The sequence below is a fragment of the Chanodichthys erythropterus genome, chromosome 10 (assembly GCF_024489055.1).
Source record: "Chanodichthys erythropterus isolate Z2021 chromosome 10, ASM2448905v1, whole genome shotgun sequence".
Lineage (NCBI taxonomy): Eukaryota > Metazoa > Chordata > Actinopteri > Cypriniformes > Xenocyprididae > Chanodichthys > Chanodichthys erythropterus.
In genome coordinates this window covers 25,240,901-25,258,562 of record NC_090230.1, presented here as the reverse complement: position 1 = coordinate 25,258,562, position 17,662 = coordinate 25,240,901, and the positions used below count along the sequence as shown (strand labels likewise).

The window sequence follows — 17,662 nt, the reverse complement described above, 5'->3', positions numbered from 1 at the left end:
CTTATAGTGGACTTCAGTGGACTCCAGATGGTTGAAGGTCAAAAATTACAGTTTCAGTGCAGCTTCAAAGAGCTTTAAATGATACCAGACGAGGAATAAGAGTCTTTTCTAGTGAAACCATTGCTCATTTTCTAAAAAAAAATTAAATTATATACGTTTTAACCATAAATGCTCATCTTGAACTAGCTCTCTTCTTCTTCTCTATTATAATTCCAGCAGTGTAGACGCTGCTAAGTGTATTACTGCCCTCCTCAGGTCAAAGTTTGAACTAATTGTTATATACTTGCACTAGCATATTGTATATGACAATTTAGTTCAAACTTTGACCTGTGTTCACCACAGTGGCTTACACACATGACTACAACCACTATGCAGACAAGGGTTGAAAAAAGGATATACTCAAAATTTTAGTTCACCAGTGTCTCCAGTAAGACCAAAAAGACTTTGAAGCGCCGAGCGCCTCCTGCTGGAGATGAGAAACATTCACAGACTGTGATGACGCACTTCTACAGTTATTAACATCTATCAAAGTTTATTTTTAAGAATATTATGCACATTTATAAAATTATACATTGCGTTATATTACCTTGGCATTAAAAAATAGTTAATGCTGTTGTAAAGGTGATTCTAATACACCAGCTGTGGGAGTGACGGTAATTTTTGACATCTTTCTCTCTTCTGACTGCCATAATTAATCTCTCTGTTTTTTTTTCCTATTTTGGAAAGACACTTCTTTGGAAAGAAACACTGGAACCCTGAAAGTGTGAAAAGAACTCATATGGGGAAACAAACTCATTATATTAATGTATGTTATTCTGTTTTAGAAGTAGTTTATGCCTGAAAATCTTTTAGACAGCATACACAAATAATAATTTTTTTTTTTTTTTTTTTAAATGATATAACAATGTTTTCAGTGGTATAAGAAGAAGAATGAGCTTGATAATTATGTAAACTTTTACAAATAATTTGTTACATTGCTTTAATAATGCAAAGCTGTTTATTTTCCTCCAGGGGGCGTCATAGACATATAATGAAACATGGAGAAACTCTTGAACCTCAGACTGAGAAACTTTATTTATAAAGGCAAGCAAATACATGACACATATACAGCATCTCATCTGAGAGAAACATAATCAATAAAGCTTTTCTATTTTAAAAAAAAAAATCTGTTACTGAAAAAAAGCAAAATAGAGAGCTGTTATATTTCAGTGTGTTTATGTTCAGCCAGTAGAGGAGCTTCATTATTACTATTAGAGACGTCTGATCTGAACACCATTAACCAGCTCTGACTGAACAATAATAACCCTGAAAGACACACAAGATCCTTTAAGTGTTTAAAGACCACAATCTAATATGAAAGATTAGCATGTAAAAAAAAAAAAGGTTAAAAAAGGAAAGCAAGTTAACTAATCTAGTATGAGCAAAGCGATCTTTGGTCACCTTCAGTATATTTATCATGACAAATATTTGTTGTTTTTTGTTCACAAATAATCATCTAGAGTTAAAATGAGCCACAGATAAATGAACATCGATACCAGCAGATGAATATGAAGCCATTGAAATAAATGAATGATTGAAATAGTTATGAGAAATTACATCATTTAGTTTCCTGATGTGTGAATCTGTTCTTGATCTCGTTCAGCTCTTCTGGATCTGATGTCATAAACCAGAAGAATGACAGTAACCACGCCCACCAGAGCAGTGATGACCAATCGGATCACAGCTTCAGTAGGACCACAACAGTGGACAGAGTCTGAGGAATAAAAACATCAAACTGAGATCAGATCAGTCAATAAACACTAATATCAACGCTGACATCAACTATATTTCTGAATTAACAGACTTATTTTTGGTTTAGTGTTTATACGGTCTCTCATCTCAAACTATTAAATGATTCAATAATTCAATATGTAAACAGTAAATAAGAATATTTGGACAAATTATCTCTACTCACTATAAACAGAAACTCTGAATGCTTTATATGAGAATTCTGATGAAAACAACAGCAGTTGATAATCTCCATCATGTTCAGTTCTGGTGTTTGTGATGGTCAGAGATCCAGTTTGATTGTCCAGTTTCAGTCTGTCTCTGAATCTCCCATCAAGAACATCATCAAATACAGTGAATCTGTTGTTCTGTTTATTGATGAAAGCTATTACAGTATTTTTAAACCTCCACATAATCACATCATTATTCTTCATTTCTGTAAGATTAGTGTTTAGAGAGACTGAATCTCCCTCCTTCACTGACACTGACTTCACTTCATCTGAATCATCAAACACACCTGAAGAACAAACAGAAACAGGGTTTGTCACATTAATGCTGTTAAATAACAATGATTTACTAAACTAAATATTTTAACATTTATATTTTAAAATAAACAATACCATAAACAACAGCAAAATGGTGTATGAATTAATTTCAATTTTGTCATTAAAAAAAAGGTGAAACTGATATTTAACTCACCAAAGACAGTGAGGATGAAAAAACCAAACACACTGTTGGTCAGTAGTAGATAAACTCCATCATGTTCAGTTGTGATGTTAGTGATGGTCAGAGATCCAGTTTGATTGTCCAGTTTCAGTCTGTCTCTGAATCTCCCATCAAGAACATCATCATATACAGTGAATCTGTCGGCCGTTACATTGATTTCAGCTATTAAAGTGTTTTCAAACCTCCACAGAATCTCATCATCATCCTTCATTTCTGTAAGATCAGAGTTTAGAGTGACTGAATCTCCCTCCATCACTGACACTGACTTCAGTTCATCTGAATCATCAAACACACATGAAGAAGAAACAGAAACAGGGTTTGTCACATTAATGCTGTTAAATAACAATGATTTACTAAACTAAATATTTTAACATTTATATTTTAAAATAAACAATACCATAAACAACAGCAAAATGGTGTATGAATTAATTTCAATTTTGTCATTAAAAAAAAGGTGAAACTGATATTTAACTCACCAAAGACAGTGAGGATGAAAAAACCAAACACACTGTTGGTCAGTAGTAGATAAACTCCATCATGTTCAGTTGTGATGTTAGTGATGGTCAGAGATCCAGTTTGATTGTCCAGTTTCAGTCTGTCTCTGAATCTCCCATCAAGAACATCATCATATACAGTGAATCTGTCGGCCGTTACATTGATTTCAGCTATTAAAGTGATTTCAAACCACCACCGAATCAGATCATAATCCTTCATTTCAGTAAGATCAGAGTTTAGAGTGACTGAATCTCCTTTATCCACAAACACACCTGAAGATCAGAGTTTTTCACATATTAAAGCTTTAAAATCACTCAATGTTGGTTTGATGAAGCTTTACTAAAATACTTTTATTCATTTAAATGTGAAATTAATAATATTCTGCAGCAGAACAAAGACAAAAGATGATGAATGAAAAGAGAAATAGATTTATATGTGTATAACAATAACTATGTAAAGACACTTTTATTTTAATGTTTAATGTCACACTCAACCTGCTGTTGATTATCTGAGCTTCATATTTATGTTTATTTATTGAATCTATCCTGAACAACTGAATATAGACTCAAATCAAATTTGATGACAGTAAAATCAGTGTAATTATTTCTTTATGAGAAAAACAGTGAATTTTAATCTTCTCCAATAATTTTATAATCAGTAATTTATCACATCAGAACAGAAACAACTGAAGTCATAAAAACACATTTAAACTCACCATCCAGACGCCACAAACACAAACAGATCAAAACTAATTTCAGAAACATTTTTCTGAAAGACAAACTCTTCAAAACTCTTCAGTAATAAACGACAGACACGGATGTGAGAGAGGGTTTTCAGTAAAGTGAAGTGAAACTCCACCTTCATCTAAAATAACTGCACAGTCTGACAGTCCTGATGTGTGTGTGACCAGCGTTTGTTCGTTTCTTTTCATGTTGTTTTCTGATAATTTCACATTTGAAGTGTCACTTTAAGCTTCATGCTGCAACTTCCTGTTCAATGGTGTTATTTTCAAAAGTGTCCCGTGAAGTTGAGAAGTTAAAATGTTACTTTGGTGAGTCTTAAACTATCATTTAAATCTTGAGATCATGTGACTCAGGCTAGTGTTATTTCAGTATCAATGAGATACTAATATGTTGAACCTGTTATTATTTTTAATTTTAAATTTAGTTAGTTTTAGTATTTTTTGTTTTGTTATTGTTAGTTTTTGTTTTTATAGGCCCTCTGTAGTTTTTATTTATTTTTATTTCAGTTTTAGTTATTTAAGTACATCAAGATAAACTAAATTAAAATGAGAAATGTTCCTTTGTCAACTAGCTGACATAAAATGTTTTTCATGTTTAATTTTTATTTCAGTTAACATTTATATTATTTCATGAACCTAAAATGTTGTTACAGTCTGTTTCTCAGTTCAAGCTGACTGGGCGGGGTTGGATCTTACTCGTTGTAGTTTAGGACAAGAATAAATCAATCGACAACAACAATCAATCACACTCACGCGCATATAGGCGCCGATTTATGTTTCTGACGGTGGGTGCCCAGTGCCTCACATCATCATCAACACGTTTTAGCACTAGTTAGCTTAATTAACTCAAATTAACGTCAACTGGATGTTTCATTTGCATTATATCCGTGCAGCGAGATGACAATTTCGACCCAACAGCACATTATTTTCACGAGTGTTGTCGCGAGTCGTGCTCTCGCTGATAGGCCTATCTCTCGACATTTGCCATTAAATATCGCCATAGAAACAGTCTTAAATAAACTAAAAAAAAAAAAGGTGAAGATCGTGTCTGAAAGCTCCAATCGATTTTTTATTGGTTAAATCAATGGAGAATATCTCGTATTTGTCCGTGGGTGCTCGACCATTTCCGTGGGTGCTCCAGCCCCCGAGCACCCACGGAATCGGCGCCTATGCTCACGCGAAGAATAATATTTATATGTGTAAAGGCCCTAAAAAAAGTTTATATGTGTAAAGGCCTAGGATTTACCCCCTTCTGATCTATGTATCCCTGCCTCTGCTGAATTATTTTTATCTCCGTATTCCAGTGGGGATAAATAAAATATCCGGTTTCGCCTCAGCAAGTCAAACGAGCGCGGAAAAGGTGATGACGAGGGAGCTTCAGTTGAACAACAGTTGAACTGTGGTCAGATCAGAGCCGTTAAATATGGTGAAATGTTTTCAGGCTATGTCGGAAAAACTAAAGGGTTACTTCAGGATTTAGCATTAAGCTTTGTATTAGTAGAATATAGTATTTTCGATACTCGTGCTTTCCCCCTTCATATCAGCCCGAGATGAGAGATTTATGCATTTTTATTCTGTAAAAAAAGCCTCCAATGACGCAAAAATCGTCATTTTGCGTCATCGGAGGCTTTTTTTGCCAGAGGCTCAAAACTACAGCCAGTAATAGCAAGTAGTTCCGCATTTTTTCACCACAATACATATGCGCGTTTGAGGTTACTCACGGACATAGATCAAAGATTTTATCAAAAGTGGGTGTCAATTATATTTTTAAGTTTACAGTAATTAACTTTATTTTGTCTGCACTACATCAGTGGTTCATCTCGCAAATGTATCGGCCTTTGCAGTCATCTCAACCAATACAGCAACAGGCTTTTGTGGTAACGTTAGCATAAATAGATAAATAAACTCAGTTTTACAGAACAGTGGCTTTACTTTGATAACAGTCAACTTATATGCAACTTATATGTAATTGTCTATCTAACGTTACATTGCTAAGTTTGCAGTTTTACTGCTACCTACAACACTTCTGTGTTATAGTATCAGTGAGTCTTACCTCTAGGCGAATACGCTTAGTACCAGATGGCCCAGGCTGTTCGTCCTCTGGGAAAGTGAATATCGATGGTATAGCGGTGTCCTTCAGAATGGTTCTCTTCATTGCAAAGATATTTGGTTCGTAGTCCTCGTGCTTGAAATGGAGACTACATATTCTGCGTTTTTTTTTTAGGTTTTCTATAATGGTATCATATCCAAACTTCGGGTGTTTGATGGCCCGCAGCCACTGTTTACATCGCTCCAAATCTTTAACTTAATCCGAAAATGATGGAAACTTACTTGTCCTTTCCTGATTTTGGGTGCACCATTTCGCTGTAAATGTATGAACAAACTCACGATTTATAGAATTAATATGTAACAAAGCAAGCCTAGTTGTTTGAATTTTCCTGGTAATGCCGCCTATAACCGTTAGGCGTGGCCTTGCAAGGGCAGCAAAACAAGTGCATTCTGGGAGTTGTTGTCTTTCATCCACATTAGTCAAAAAATCATTTTCTGCCTTTTCTCAGTCTAGAAAGCTCCAAATTCAAAAATAATTTTACATTTCTACTACATAAATGACCAATTTTAAATACACATTCATCTTTCCCCTTTAAATAACTTACAACAGAATAATGACGGTCATTGCTCGTAGTTTCTTTTGTGCTTTAAGTCATGAAATTACCAAACATGCATGCACAGGTTTGAGGCAGCTTTAATCGGGGGATTTTCTCGGGGGAGCATGCCCCCGTATTTTCTGTCCTTGGTAATTATGAAACCGCAAATGGACTTAAAGGTGCTAACGAGGATGTTTTGTTTTATACATTTTTGCAATATTACTTGAAACTGTCTTTACTAACTGATAAAAGACTATTTATTAGGTGCACTGAAAGTAATAATATTAATATACATCATCTGTGCACAAGGTAGGGCCTTAAAAACATCAGCCAATCGCGTAAACGATTGGCACTCTGGCTTGTCAATCACTGCCATGACGATCCTTGTGAGAGACGCACAGCTGCGCGCTCCAGTAACTTTCCACACTCCACAGGCGCCACATGCAATGTTTTTGTCAGGAGACAGGAGTAACAACTGCAGATTATGAGTTACCTGCCGAGAGTTCGACATAATGAATCCACGGCTTTAAGTCGCGCACACACTTAACGATTGTAAGGCCGATTATGAATGTAAATTGATACTTGTGATTAATCGCGCTCAAATGCGTCCAGTCAGAGCCAGTTGCTTTCAGTCTGCGATTACAGTCGGTGTTCAAATTCCATGTGAAAGTATATAAATCTGCTTCAGGAGCAGGAAACAATCGCTGTATGTTGAGCACAGTCAGAATGTTTTAGCTAGTCGTTAAATGTGTGCCCGGCTTAATAACACAGCGAATGCCGGTGGTAAACACTCGTGCACGAGTTTTGGGAGGCGTTCCCTCTAAATGAGCTGTGAAGGAGGGAGGTTGTTCTTACCCATGCGCTCATTTCAAAAACTTAGTTGACAAAAAGAACCTCTTTAGCACCTTTAAAGTTTGTATGTGTATCCCAGCTAACACATGACGTAACAGTTACGTAATGTATTCGTACTTTTTGGTAATGTCATGACTTACTGACTGACAACATAACTATGATGTCGCATGCCAGTAATTTCATTACCTTCAGATTACCATCTCACAACGTCGTCAGTACGATCTCCTAACGTTATAAGATTACCAAGAACGTTCCAGATACGTCCTCTGTTCGTAATATATTGGTAATTCCATGACTTAGTAACGTAACTACAACGTTGTATGCCCGTAATATTATTACCATCAAATTCTCACAACGTCGTCATTACGGTCTCCTAACGTTATAAGAAAACCACGGACGTTCTAGATACGTCCTCTGTTCTTAATATATTTGTCATTCCATGACTTACTGGCATCGTCATGTGCTCGTAATTTCATTACCATCATTTACACGTTCTTTATATGTTATTATTACCAGAATTTGCAATTTAAAATGTGTATAAACATCAGACACAAGACTGAAATGTCCCTTAAGAAAAAAAAAATGTTTCTTTTCACCAAGTCAGAGTATGGATGACTGCTTTTTATATATAGTGACGTGACATACAGCACGCGCCTCCACAAATGGAGTGCACGCGCGCCCACAGTATATGGAGCGCGAACGGGGCCAAATGTCTTTAAACGAAATGCGTGACTTTTGACCGTGTCAACATGCACTGTTTGTTCGCGTCAACGCGACAACACACACAGCAGCCAATTAAATTGTTGTATTTGAGACTATATTTGCATATGAGACGCGATGGTACGTATGGCCTGGTTGGTATATACATATACAAACATCAGATGTCATGTTTATTCATGAAGGATGTCGTAATGGTATGCACGTATACAAATATCCAGGGAACATTGGTACGTTTTGAGTGTGATGTCAGCCTTATGTCATGATTTGTCATGCCCTTTTAAGTTGTCCTGCCTTCTTTCTCCGATACAGATACATCCGATGGATGCAATCGAGACAACACAGAAATACTGATCAAATGAAACAAAGTTGTGAGAAGTGATGGTCCAAAATTGGTAAACCCTTAAAGGCAGCTATTTAAAAAATTGTGATAGAGGATTTTCTGAGGATCAACAGTTAATAAATGCAGCGTTTACCTTTATTTTACCACCCTGCACTGTGAATGATTTCTAATCATAAATGTGTGTTTAATTGTAATTTAAATTGAGCTCACACCACATTTTATGAATTATCAATGCAGATTTTCTAGAGGTGGTTTCCTGGACAGGGTTTATATTATACCAAGTGTAGGCCTTAATGAATAGTTAATCGTGGGTTAAAAAAATGCTGTCTGGAACAAAGATTAAGCACAGATTACTAACACCTGGACTATGAGTCCTGAACTAAAATAAACAGGATTCATTTACAGTTTTATCTAATTGCTTACACTGAATTTCTGAAAATATGGCTCCATTTCTTGTAACTCTACACACAAAACACACAACATGCAAAACATCAGACATCTCTTGCAAAAGCAACACTTTGTGCAAAACTATTTTAACTCTTCCAAAAATGTTGTTTTTGAGTATAACTACACACAAATATGCACAACTGAGGAATTTTACAGTTGAACTGAAATCAACTGAACTGAATCAACACTGAAGTCACTTATATTGACACTATATTGGCTTGTTAGAGCCGCTTTGCAGCAGAATTTGTTTTGAATTTGTTACTGAAGCTACTATGAAACAATATATATATTGTAGCTTGTATGCATATTCTTTCTTTCTCAAACTTGAGTTTGGATTTCTAAGTGATCAATTTATGTATAAGTGTTTTCACACATGATCATTGGCTGTATAGGTCATCAGTAAATGGCAACGCACCACCCCGACAAAAAAAGGTTTTGTTAGTTTTAAATGACATATCTAATGTGGAGAACTGTGTTTAGAGTTTTGCAAAAAGGTTGTTTTTCAATTGCAAACTGTGTGTAAAGCATATAATGTGCTTGTAGTTTTGCAGACTTGGTCTTAAGACTCTGTACATGAGTGAATGGTTTCAGTGAGTGAGCCTCAAGTCACACTTTTAGTGTCTAAGCAATTTGAAAAAACTGTAAAACAAACTGTGACAGAGGTCGCCTATATGGAATGAACCAAGAAAATCTTAAAATTGCATGGGACCGAGAAGCATAAATAGCAGCAAAAAAGACTGCCATAAAAAAGCCCAAAAGACAATTATTTTAATGCAAAAAAAATAAAAAATTCACACTTCAGTTTCTGTTTGTTAGTAATCTGTACTTAATCTGTGTTTCAGAAAGCCATTTTATTTTTAAAAACACGATTAAGCAGATTAAGGCCTACTGTCTTAATTTAAACCCTGTCTGAGAAACTGCCCCCAAAGGTTTCACAAAGTTATTCTTGTCTCTTTAACTTATGGATTCCTAAAAACATGTTTATGGGTAAATAAAATATTAATAATACAAATAAAATGAATATCAAAACATATTTTAAATATAATGAAGTCATTTTATTATAGAACTCATCAGCCTGCAGCAGCCAATATGATGTTCCTGGAAACAAAACAGTATAAACAAACTATACAACCAACTAAACACCAAATTACAAAAAACATTATTAGGCTACGTGAAAGTGAATAAAGTTCACTTTGCAGCGTTTACGCGAACAAACAGTGCATGTTGACACGGTCAAAGTCACGCGTTTCGTTTTGACATTTGGCCCTGTTCGCGTTCCATACTAGTATGTTGACAAGAGAGTAAAGTTAATTTTTCTGAGGAAAGAATTTGTTTTTCCGAGGTGACAACAAATAAATGGCTTTTATAAAAATGTATAAAGTTAACTTTGGAAAGACACAAAACCTTTTTTTATTGTTATGTTTACGTTAGTGCAGGTGGCCGTTAGAGTTCGTAATGGCATGGCCATGGCAACCGGGAAAACATTCAAGCCGCTGGAGAGGACAGCGTCGACATTTCTCCGTGTTTGTCTTTCTTTCTTCAGTCGAAAAGAAATTAAGGTTTGTGATGAAAGCATTCCAGGATTTTTCTCCATATAGTGGACTTCAATGGAGCCCAAACAGTTGAAGGGCTCCAAATTAGTTCCAGTGCAGCTTCAAAGCATTCTACACGATCCCAGATGAGGAATGAGGGTCTTATCTAGAAAAAACATCGCTCATTTTCTAAAAAAAAAACAAAAATTATATACGTTTTAACCATAAATGCTCATCTTGAACTAGCTCTCTTCTTCTCTATTTGAATTCCAGCAGTGTAGACACTGCTAAGTGTAATACTGCCCTCCTCAGGTCAAAGTTTGAACTAATTGTTATATACTTGCACTAGCATATTGTATATGACAATTTAGTTCAAACTTTGACCTGTGGAGGGCAGTAATGCACTTAGCAGTGTCTACACTGCTGGAATTCTAATAGAGAAGAAGAAGAGAGCTAGTTCGGGGCTGCGTTCCAGTTCGGTTTTTAAATGCCCTTCCCTCGCTAACTTCACTCGGTCTCGTTGACTCGGATGTACATCATTGCTTACGTTGCACGAGTGCCCACTTCTGGCGGAACCTTTGTATGGGCTGAACTGGAATGTCCTAATCCCTTGATCACTTGGAATCCGCAATGGAGCTGATTTATTATTTATTTTTTCCCCTTACAAAATTGTTTAATACAGCATTCTATATGTATGTATGTGTGTTTTAAATGTTTAAAAAATAATTAATATATCATAGAGTTGTTTGTGGTGAGGTAAATTAAACGCGATATGCGGTGACGTCACAATCGTGTTGCATTGTGGGTTATGGAGCTGCCTGAAGTGTACATATGAAGTAGACTCAAAATCAAGGTCAAAATCGAGGGAGCGAGGGTCTGTCCATATAAACTTCACGAAGTGGAACGCACTTCAAAATGGCGGCAGGGATTCCCCCGAGGGGAAGTGTTTAGTTTGCGAGTGCGTGTCTAAAACTGAACTGGAACGCAGAGCATTTATGGTTAAAACGTATATAATTTATTTATTTATTTATTTATTTTAAGAAAATGGCCGATGGTTTCTCTAGATAAGACTCTTATTCCTCATCTGGTATCATTTAAAGCCCTTTCAAGCTGCACTGAAACTGTAATTTTTGACCTTCAACTGTTTGGACTCCATTGAAGTCCACTATAAGGAGAAAAATCCTGGAATGTTTTCATCACAAACCTTAATTTCTTTTCGACTGAAGAAAGAAAGACATGAACATCTTGGATGACATGAGGGTGAGTAAATTATCAGGAAATTTTAATTTGAAAGTGAACTAATCCTTTAATATAAAGTGGGACCTAGCACAATTCTTAATACCGAAATAAATTAATACAAAATAATAAAACGATATATTTTCCTTTTTTTACAATGGGTGAGTTTCCTCACACCTCAATAGGCATTACAGGAGGTCAGCAGATGGTTCGTTATAAACGCATTTACATCGAGGCAAAATCATTTTCTAATGGTTATAAAAACAATCGAACCAAAAGATCCTAAACTGTTTCCGGTGACGTCAAAACGCTCGCGACGTTGTCATAGTAAACAAGCTCGAGTGTCGCGCTCTCTTTTCATCGGGGAAACGTGTTGTTGTAAACATGTTAGTAAGCTACCTTTCTGCGTACTGCATACTTTAGACAATTTATAATGTCTTTACGAGAGCGCCGGTTGCTTGGTTTTAAGGGAGATGAGGCTTTATGGTAGCATTTTAGGTGATGTTTATTAACTATTCAAGATGGGGAGTCGTGGAGGAGCGAGGAGTTCAGCTCTGGACCGGGCTAAAGCTCATCTCTCTGGACAGAGAATCTCAAACACGGGGATATCAAAGGACAAAAGAGATGTGGTTAGTGTTTATGTACACAGCTGCTCTACAGAAATTAAAGGAACTTTATTTTACGTTCTTAACGCACGTTTCTGGCGTTGTTTTTATATGTAAAGCGCATTGAGTGCCCAGAAAAGCGCTATACGTCAGGAATTATTATTATTTAATAATTCCTAGAATTATTATTATTATTTAATTATTATTATAACCCGATGGGGGGGGGGGGGTTTCTTTGTAATCTTTCTCGAAGAATAACAACTTTCTACGCCTCTGAAACAACTTTCCTTTCCAGCTGACGTCACCGAGTCCGTGCAGTATTATAAAGTTAACCAATATACAAATAAATAGCTTTACCATAAATGTTGTAAGTAATGATGCCTTTCTAAAGTTTTGCCAATAACGCAGTAATATGCTGTCATAATAAAAGTCAGGGCAATAATGGTGTATAATAATGATACATTATCATTGGTATACGTGGAATTGAATCTTAAAGGGTTTGTTCACCCAAAAATTCTGTCATTTATTACTCACCCTCATGCCGTTCCACACCCGTAAGACCTTCGTTAATCTTCGGAACACAAATTAAGATATTTTTGTTGAAATCGGATGGCTCAGTGAGGCCTCCATAGGGAGCAATGACATTTCCTCCCTGAAGATACATTAATGTACTAAAAACATATTTAAATCAGTTCATGTGAGTACAGTGGTTCAATATTAATATTATAAAGCGACGAGAATTTTTTTGGGGCACCAAAAAAACAAAATAACTACTTATATAGTTATGGCCGATTTCAAAACACTGCTTCATGAAGCATCAGAGCATAAATGAATCAGTGTATCGAATCTGCTGTTCGGAGCGCCAAAGTCGGCAGTTTGACATGCGATCTGAATCATGATTCGATACGCTGATTCATTTGCGCTCCGATGCTTCCTGAAGTAGTGTTTTGAAATCAGCCATCACTATACAAGTCGTTACTTTGTCTTTTTGGTGCACCAAAAATATTCTCATCGCTTTATAATATTAATATTGAACCACTGTACTCACATGAACTTATTTAAATATGTTTTTAATACATTAATGGATCTTGAGAGAGGAAATGTCATTGCTTCCTATGAAGACCTCACAGAGCCATCGGATTTCAACAAAAATATCTTAATTTGTGTTCTGAAGATGAACGAAGGTTCTACAGGTGTGGAACGACATGAGGGTGAGTAATAAATGACATTATTTTCATTTTTGGGTGAACTAACCCTTTAATATAAACTGCCTGCTGGTCATGTTTTTGACTTCATTTTTGACAATATTTTTGCTGTTAGTGTATCAATACTGTTGCGTTTAGCATGAAATGTTCTTGTCTATCCAGGAAAACTCTGCCAAATTTACATCACTGGCCAGACAGACCCATTTCCAGGACCTAAGTGACATCCCACCATCACAGAATGAAAACCAGGACCTTGCGAAGAGTTTCGTTATAGGTGGCGGGAGTCGATTTCTGAAGAAGACCTCTAAAGATGCCACAGGAGACAGACTGTCATCCGCTCCTAGTAAAACTCCTGCAGGAATAGACGAATACAAGTTCATACCTCAATGTAGTTCACAAAGCACAGCTTTAAGCAGACTAGCGCTCATCGAGAACCGCATTAGAAACCAGAAAAGCAAAGATGCACACCTCGCTGAACCACAGGAGACACGTTTATCTGTCCAGTCCAGCAGCGATCTGAGCATGACAGGGAGTCGCTTTCTGAAGAAGGTGGTGTCCGCACCTCAAGAGGAGAAGGTTTCTGGTCTGAATGAAAATAAAGGAAGGAGAGTCAGTTTAGAAAGCGACGAACAGGACATGCAAAGACTTCTAGGAGAATCTTTTAGCTTGTCAGAGAGCTCCTTGCAAAATGCAGTGAGGCAGAAGAGTCCTCAACCAGTTAAAAAGGTATTGATCAAGTTAAAGGGTTAGTTTACTCACCCTCATGCTGTTTCAAATATGACTTCCTTTCTGCTTATCTCTTTATCCAGATATACAAGAAGAGCAGTGAAAAGTCCACCGTACCTTCGGCAGCCCCTGAAAGACACCATAGAAGCCTTTCTCCTTCCTCCAGCAGGTCTGAGTCACGCATGGTCCGGTTCATTGAACGTTCTGTGTCCACTGAAACAGATCACAGTGACATCCGGTCTTTGGATGATCTCTTTCCTGTTGCTGCAGCACCTGACTCTGATGACACTCTGAGCGAGATGAGTGCAGTATCGGATGGTAAAACACCTGTCGATTTAACATCCGCTCTCAACTATTCTTAAAGGGATAGTTCACCCAAAAATGAAAATTTGATGTTTATCTGCTTACCCCCAGCGCATCCAAGATGTACGTGACTTTTTTTCTTCAGTCGAACACAAATGATGATTTTTAACTGCAACCGCTGCCGTCTGTCAGTCGTGTAATGCATGTCAATGGGAACACCATCTATAAGAGTAAAAAAAAACATGCACAGACAAATCCAAATTAAACCCTGCGGCTCGTGACGACACACTGATGTCCTAAGAAACGAAGCAATTAAAATCATCATTTGTGTTCTACTGAAGAAACAAAGTCACCTACATCTTGGATGCTCTGGGGGTAAGCAGATAAACATCACATTTTAATTTTTCGGTGAACTATCCCTTTAAATAGATTTGTATTCCATAAATGAATGTTGAATTTCTTTTTACCCAGATTTCAAACTCAACGTAATGACACTGGATGATCTTGCTCCAATACCTTTTGCAGCAGCTGAAATATTGCAAGAAAAGGTTTGTTGAATGTCTAACATGCAGTTTTTTTTTCAATTGTTTACAAATAAAATAAATTAAATTTTTATATCACAGAAAGAAACACATGCCAGAAAGGAAGACAGAAACAAAAGGTCATCCAGCGACATCTCAAAGGAAGAAGACTCGGCAGCCTACGAGAGTGATTTTGAGAGCGAGATCCCATCCGAGACACCACCGAGTGCCAGTGAGATCTCAGAACGTCTCACAGATGAAGCCAAAGATGCCTCCTTGGCCAGCGAGGCCCAGTACAGCTCGTACAGATCCCAGGTTGACGACGACGATGATGACCGTACTTTATCACGATCATCACTGTCAGTCAGTCGCCACTCAGACCCTTCTTCGAGGTCTAGCTCGTCCAATGCGACAGTCACCCACGACCCCAGTCCTGACCGTCACGTAAAGGAGGTTGCAGTACAGACACAGATGGATGGATTTGCCTACACATGGTCTTCTGGTAGGTTTTTGTAATCTGAGCACTGTCACATCGCTTCTTTGGGCCGTCCCTCAGTGTTATAGTTGATGGCCACATTTCTTTATGTTTTTAGAGGAAAACTTCTCATATATACAGAGCATATATCATCGTAATTATATTTTTATTTGGCTTCATGTTTCACCTGTGATCCACATTGCTTAAAGGATTAGTCAAATAAAAATTTCCTGATAATTTACTCATCCCCATGTCATCCAAGATGTTCATGTCTTTCTTTCGTCAGTCGAAAAGAAATGAAGGTTTTTGATGAAAACCTTCCAGGATTTTTCTCCTTATAGTGGACTTCACTGGAGCCCAAATGGCTGAAAGTCACAATTACAGTTTCAGTGCAGCTTCAAAGAGCTTTAAACGATACCAGACGAGGAATAAGAGTCTTATCTAGAGAAACCATCAGTCATTTTCTAAAAAAAATACAACTGTATATGCTTTATAAACACAAAATATCGCCTTGAACGTACTTCCGGTTTCCGTATTCTTCAAAAAGTTTTCGCCATATGTCCTACACCTTCCCTATTCAACTTATAAAAAAACGTAACTGGCGCTGCGTTCGTTCCATAAGTTGAACATACAGTGTAAGCTTTTTGAAGAATACGAAAGTGCGGTTTTGGCGAAACCACTTGGCGATCATTTGTTTATATAAAGCATATACATTTAAATTTTTTTACGAAAATTACAGATTCGCTAGATAAGACCCTTATTCCTCATCTGGTATCGTTTAAAGCCCTTTGAAGCTGCACTGAAACCGTTTGGAGGCCATTGAAGTCCACTATAAGGAGAAAAATCCTGGAATGTTTATCAAAAACCTTCATTTCTTTTCAACTGAAGAAAGCAAGACATGAACATCTTGGATGACATGGAGGTGAGTAAATTATCAGGAACATTTTATTTGAAAGTGAACTAATTTTTAATTGCACATTTCTATGGGGTATCCCTCAGGGTTATAGTTGAGGACCACTTTTGTTTTGTTGTGAGAGACATTCATTTATTTAGATCAGGGATGGACAACTCCGGTCCTGGAGGGCCAGTGTCCAGCAGAGTTTAGCTCCAACCCTAATCAAACACACCTGGACCAGGTAATCAAGGTCTTTAGGATAAGTAGAAAGTTACAGGCAAGTGAGTTTTTATCAGGGATGGAGATAAACTCTGCAGGACACTGGCCCTCCAGGACCGGAGTTGTCCATCCCTGATTTAGATGGATCTCGCAAAACTTGTCAAGAAAGTCATTGATTTGTTATGGGTGTCCCTCAGGGTTATATCCTCGGACCACTTTTGTTCTTGTTTTGAGAGAAATCCATGTGGGCGAATCGCACAAAACCTGTCAAGAACATATCTGGGTCATATTTAATTTCAAAGATATCAACAAAAAAACAATAGTTTTTCCATTGTGGCACTATTTTCATGAAATTTTAAGCACATTTTCCTTCCAAATTCATAATTTAATAGTGTTTTTTGTGAGATCCACCTGTTTGTCGGCCATTTTGCAGGCAGGGCTGGCGTTGGTCCATCACTGGGCATGACGTACGTGGACCCCACTCCAATAGCTAGTCACACAGTCAGCGCTGAAGCCATAGAGAGTGAGTATATGTGAACTACACACTTATAAACATGAACCTAAAACACATAAACATCTCAAGTGGTTATTATAAAGAATGAGAACATTTCAGGTACTGAGTATGTCTTTTTCCTCATACTGAGGAGTTGAAATGGCTCATTATCTCCCATGCTAACAGGTTTGACAGCATATAGTCCTGCCATTTTTGCACTCAACGACATGTTGCGGCAGCAGTTGGCCCTCACAAGATCGTTCGTCGACACCACCAGACGCCATTACAGATCAGTGCTGGAGTCCCTGGGGCCTGACTACAAATACACCACATTACAGGACACTAAAGAGGCAAGATCACATTTTAGTACATTTTGTATATTCATGACACCTTTCTATCATAGTATCTTTCATGTTGCTAACAGGACTATTTTTTTCCCTGTAGTTCATCCGCACTCACAGGCCGCCCAAACTAAGTATTGAAGACGCACTAGAGGAAGTTCTACAGGAAATGCAGGACTATCATTGCATTTAAATGAACAGATCAATGTTTTGGATGCATCGTCCATATATTGTAAACAGCCAAAACATTTCAATCATTGTTAATGCAATAACATGTGCCTAAATAAAATAGCCATTTTTAGTATCTGTTCACTGTGCTTCACATTAATCAAGGCATAAAGATTCTTGCATGAATTAAATGTTTACATACACACCGT

At 37.1% G+C, this 17,662-nt stretch overlaps 2 protein-coding genes across 2 annotated transcripts; one reads left to right on the top strand and one right to left on the bottom strand.

The window, feature by feature from the left end:
• Nucleotides 1-1,171: 1,171 nt before the first annotated feature.
• Nucleotides 1,172-3,909, bottom strand: LOC137028048 (uncharacterized). The gene is made up of 5 exons (XM_067396758.1): nt 3,704-3,909; nt 2,970-3,260; nt 2,467-2,769; nt 1,955-2,284; nt 1,172-1,753 (listed from the first exon to the last, which is right to left on the bottom strand). Exons 1-5 carry the CDS (start codon nt 3,750-3,752, stop codon nt 1,602-1,604), a joined length of 1,125 nt encoding a protein of 374 aa, XP_067252859.1. The 5' UTR covers nt 3,753-3,909; the 3' UTR covers nt 1,172-1,601.
• Nucleotides 3,910-11,494: 7,585 nt separating this feature from the next.
• c10h19orf44 (chromosome 10 C19orf44 homolog) lies at nt 11,495-17,526 on the top strand. The gene is made up of 8 exons (XM_067396751.1): nt 11,495-12,131; nt 13,475-14,038; nt 14,122-14,356; nt 14,813-14,889; nt 14,965-15,364; nt 16,885-16,974; nt 17,131-17,294; nt 17,389-17,526. The coding sequence occupies exons 1-8, from the start codon at nt 12,024-12,026 to the stop codon at nt 17,476-17,478; spliced, it is 1,728 nt and encodes a 575-aa protein (XP_067252852.1). The 5' UTR covers nt 11,495-12,023; the 3' UTR covers nt 17,479-17,526.
• Nucleotides 17,527-17,662: the final 136 nt, after the last annotated feature.

What these genes read in the sequence shown, in the direction of transcription:
- LOC137028048 (XM_067396758.1), bottom strand. Translation starts at nt 3,752, where the DNA reads ATGTTTCTGAAATTAGTTTTGATCTGTTTGTGTTTGTGGCGTCTGGAT. An exon ending in GTGTTTGTGGCGTCTGGATG is followed by an intron (nt 3,261 to 3,703) that starts GTGAGTTTAAAT and finishes TCTGATCTTCAG; the next exon opens with GTGTGTTTGTGGATAAAGGA. An exon ending in ATTCAGAGTTTCTGTTTATA is followed by an intron (nt 1,754 to 1,954) that starts GTGAGTAGAGAT and finishes TTTATTCCTCAG; the next exon opens with ACTCTGTCCACTGTTGTGGT.
- c10h19orf44 (XM_067396751.1), top strand. Translation starts at nt 12,024, where the DNA reads ATGGGGAGTCGTGGAGGAGCGAGGAGTTCAGCTCTGGACCGGGCTAAA. An exon ending in GATGAGTGCAGTATCGGATG is followed by an intron (nt 14,357 to 14,812) that starts GTAAAACACCTG and finishes CTTTTTACCCAG; the next exon opens with ATTTCAAACTCAACGTAATG. An exon ending in TGCCTACACATGGTCTTCTG is followed by an intron (nt 15,365 to 16,884) that starts GTAGGTTTTTGT and finishes GCCATTTTGCAG; the next exon opens with GCAGGGCTGGCGTTGGTCCA.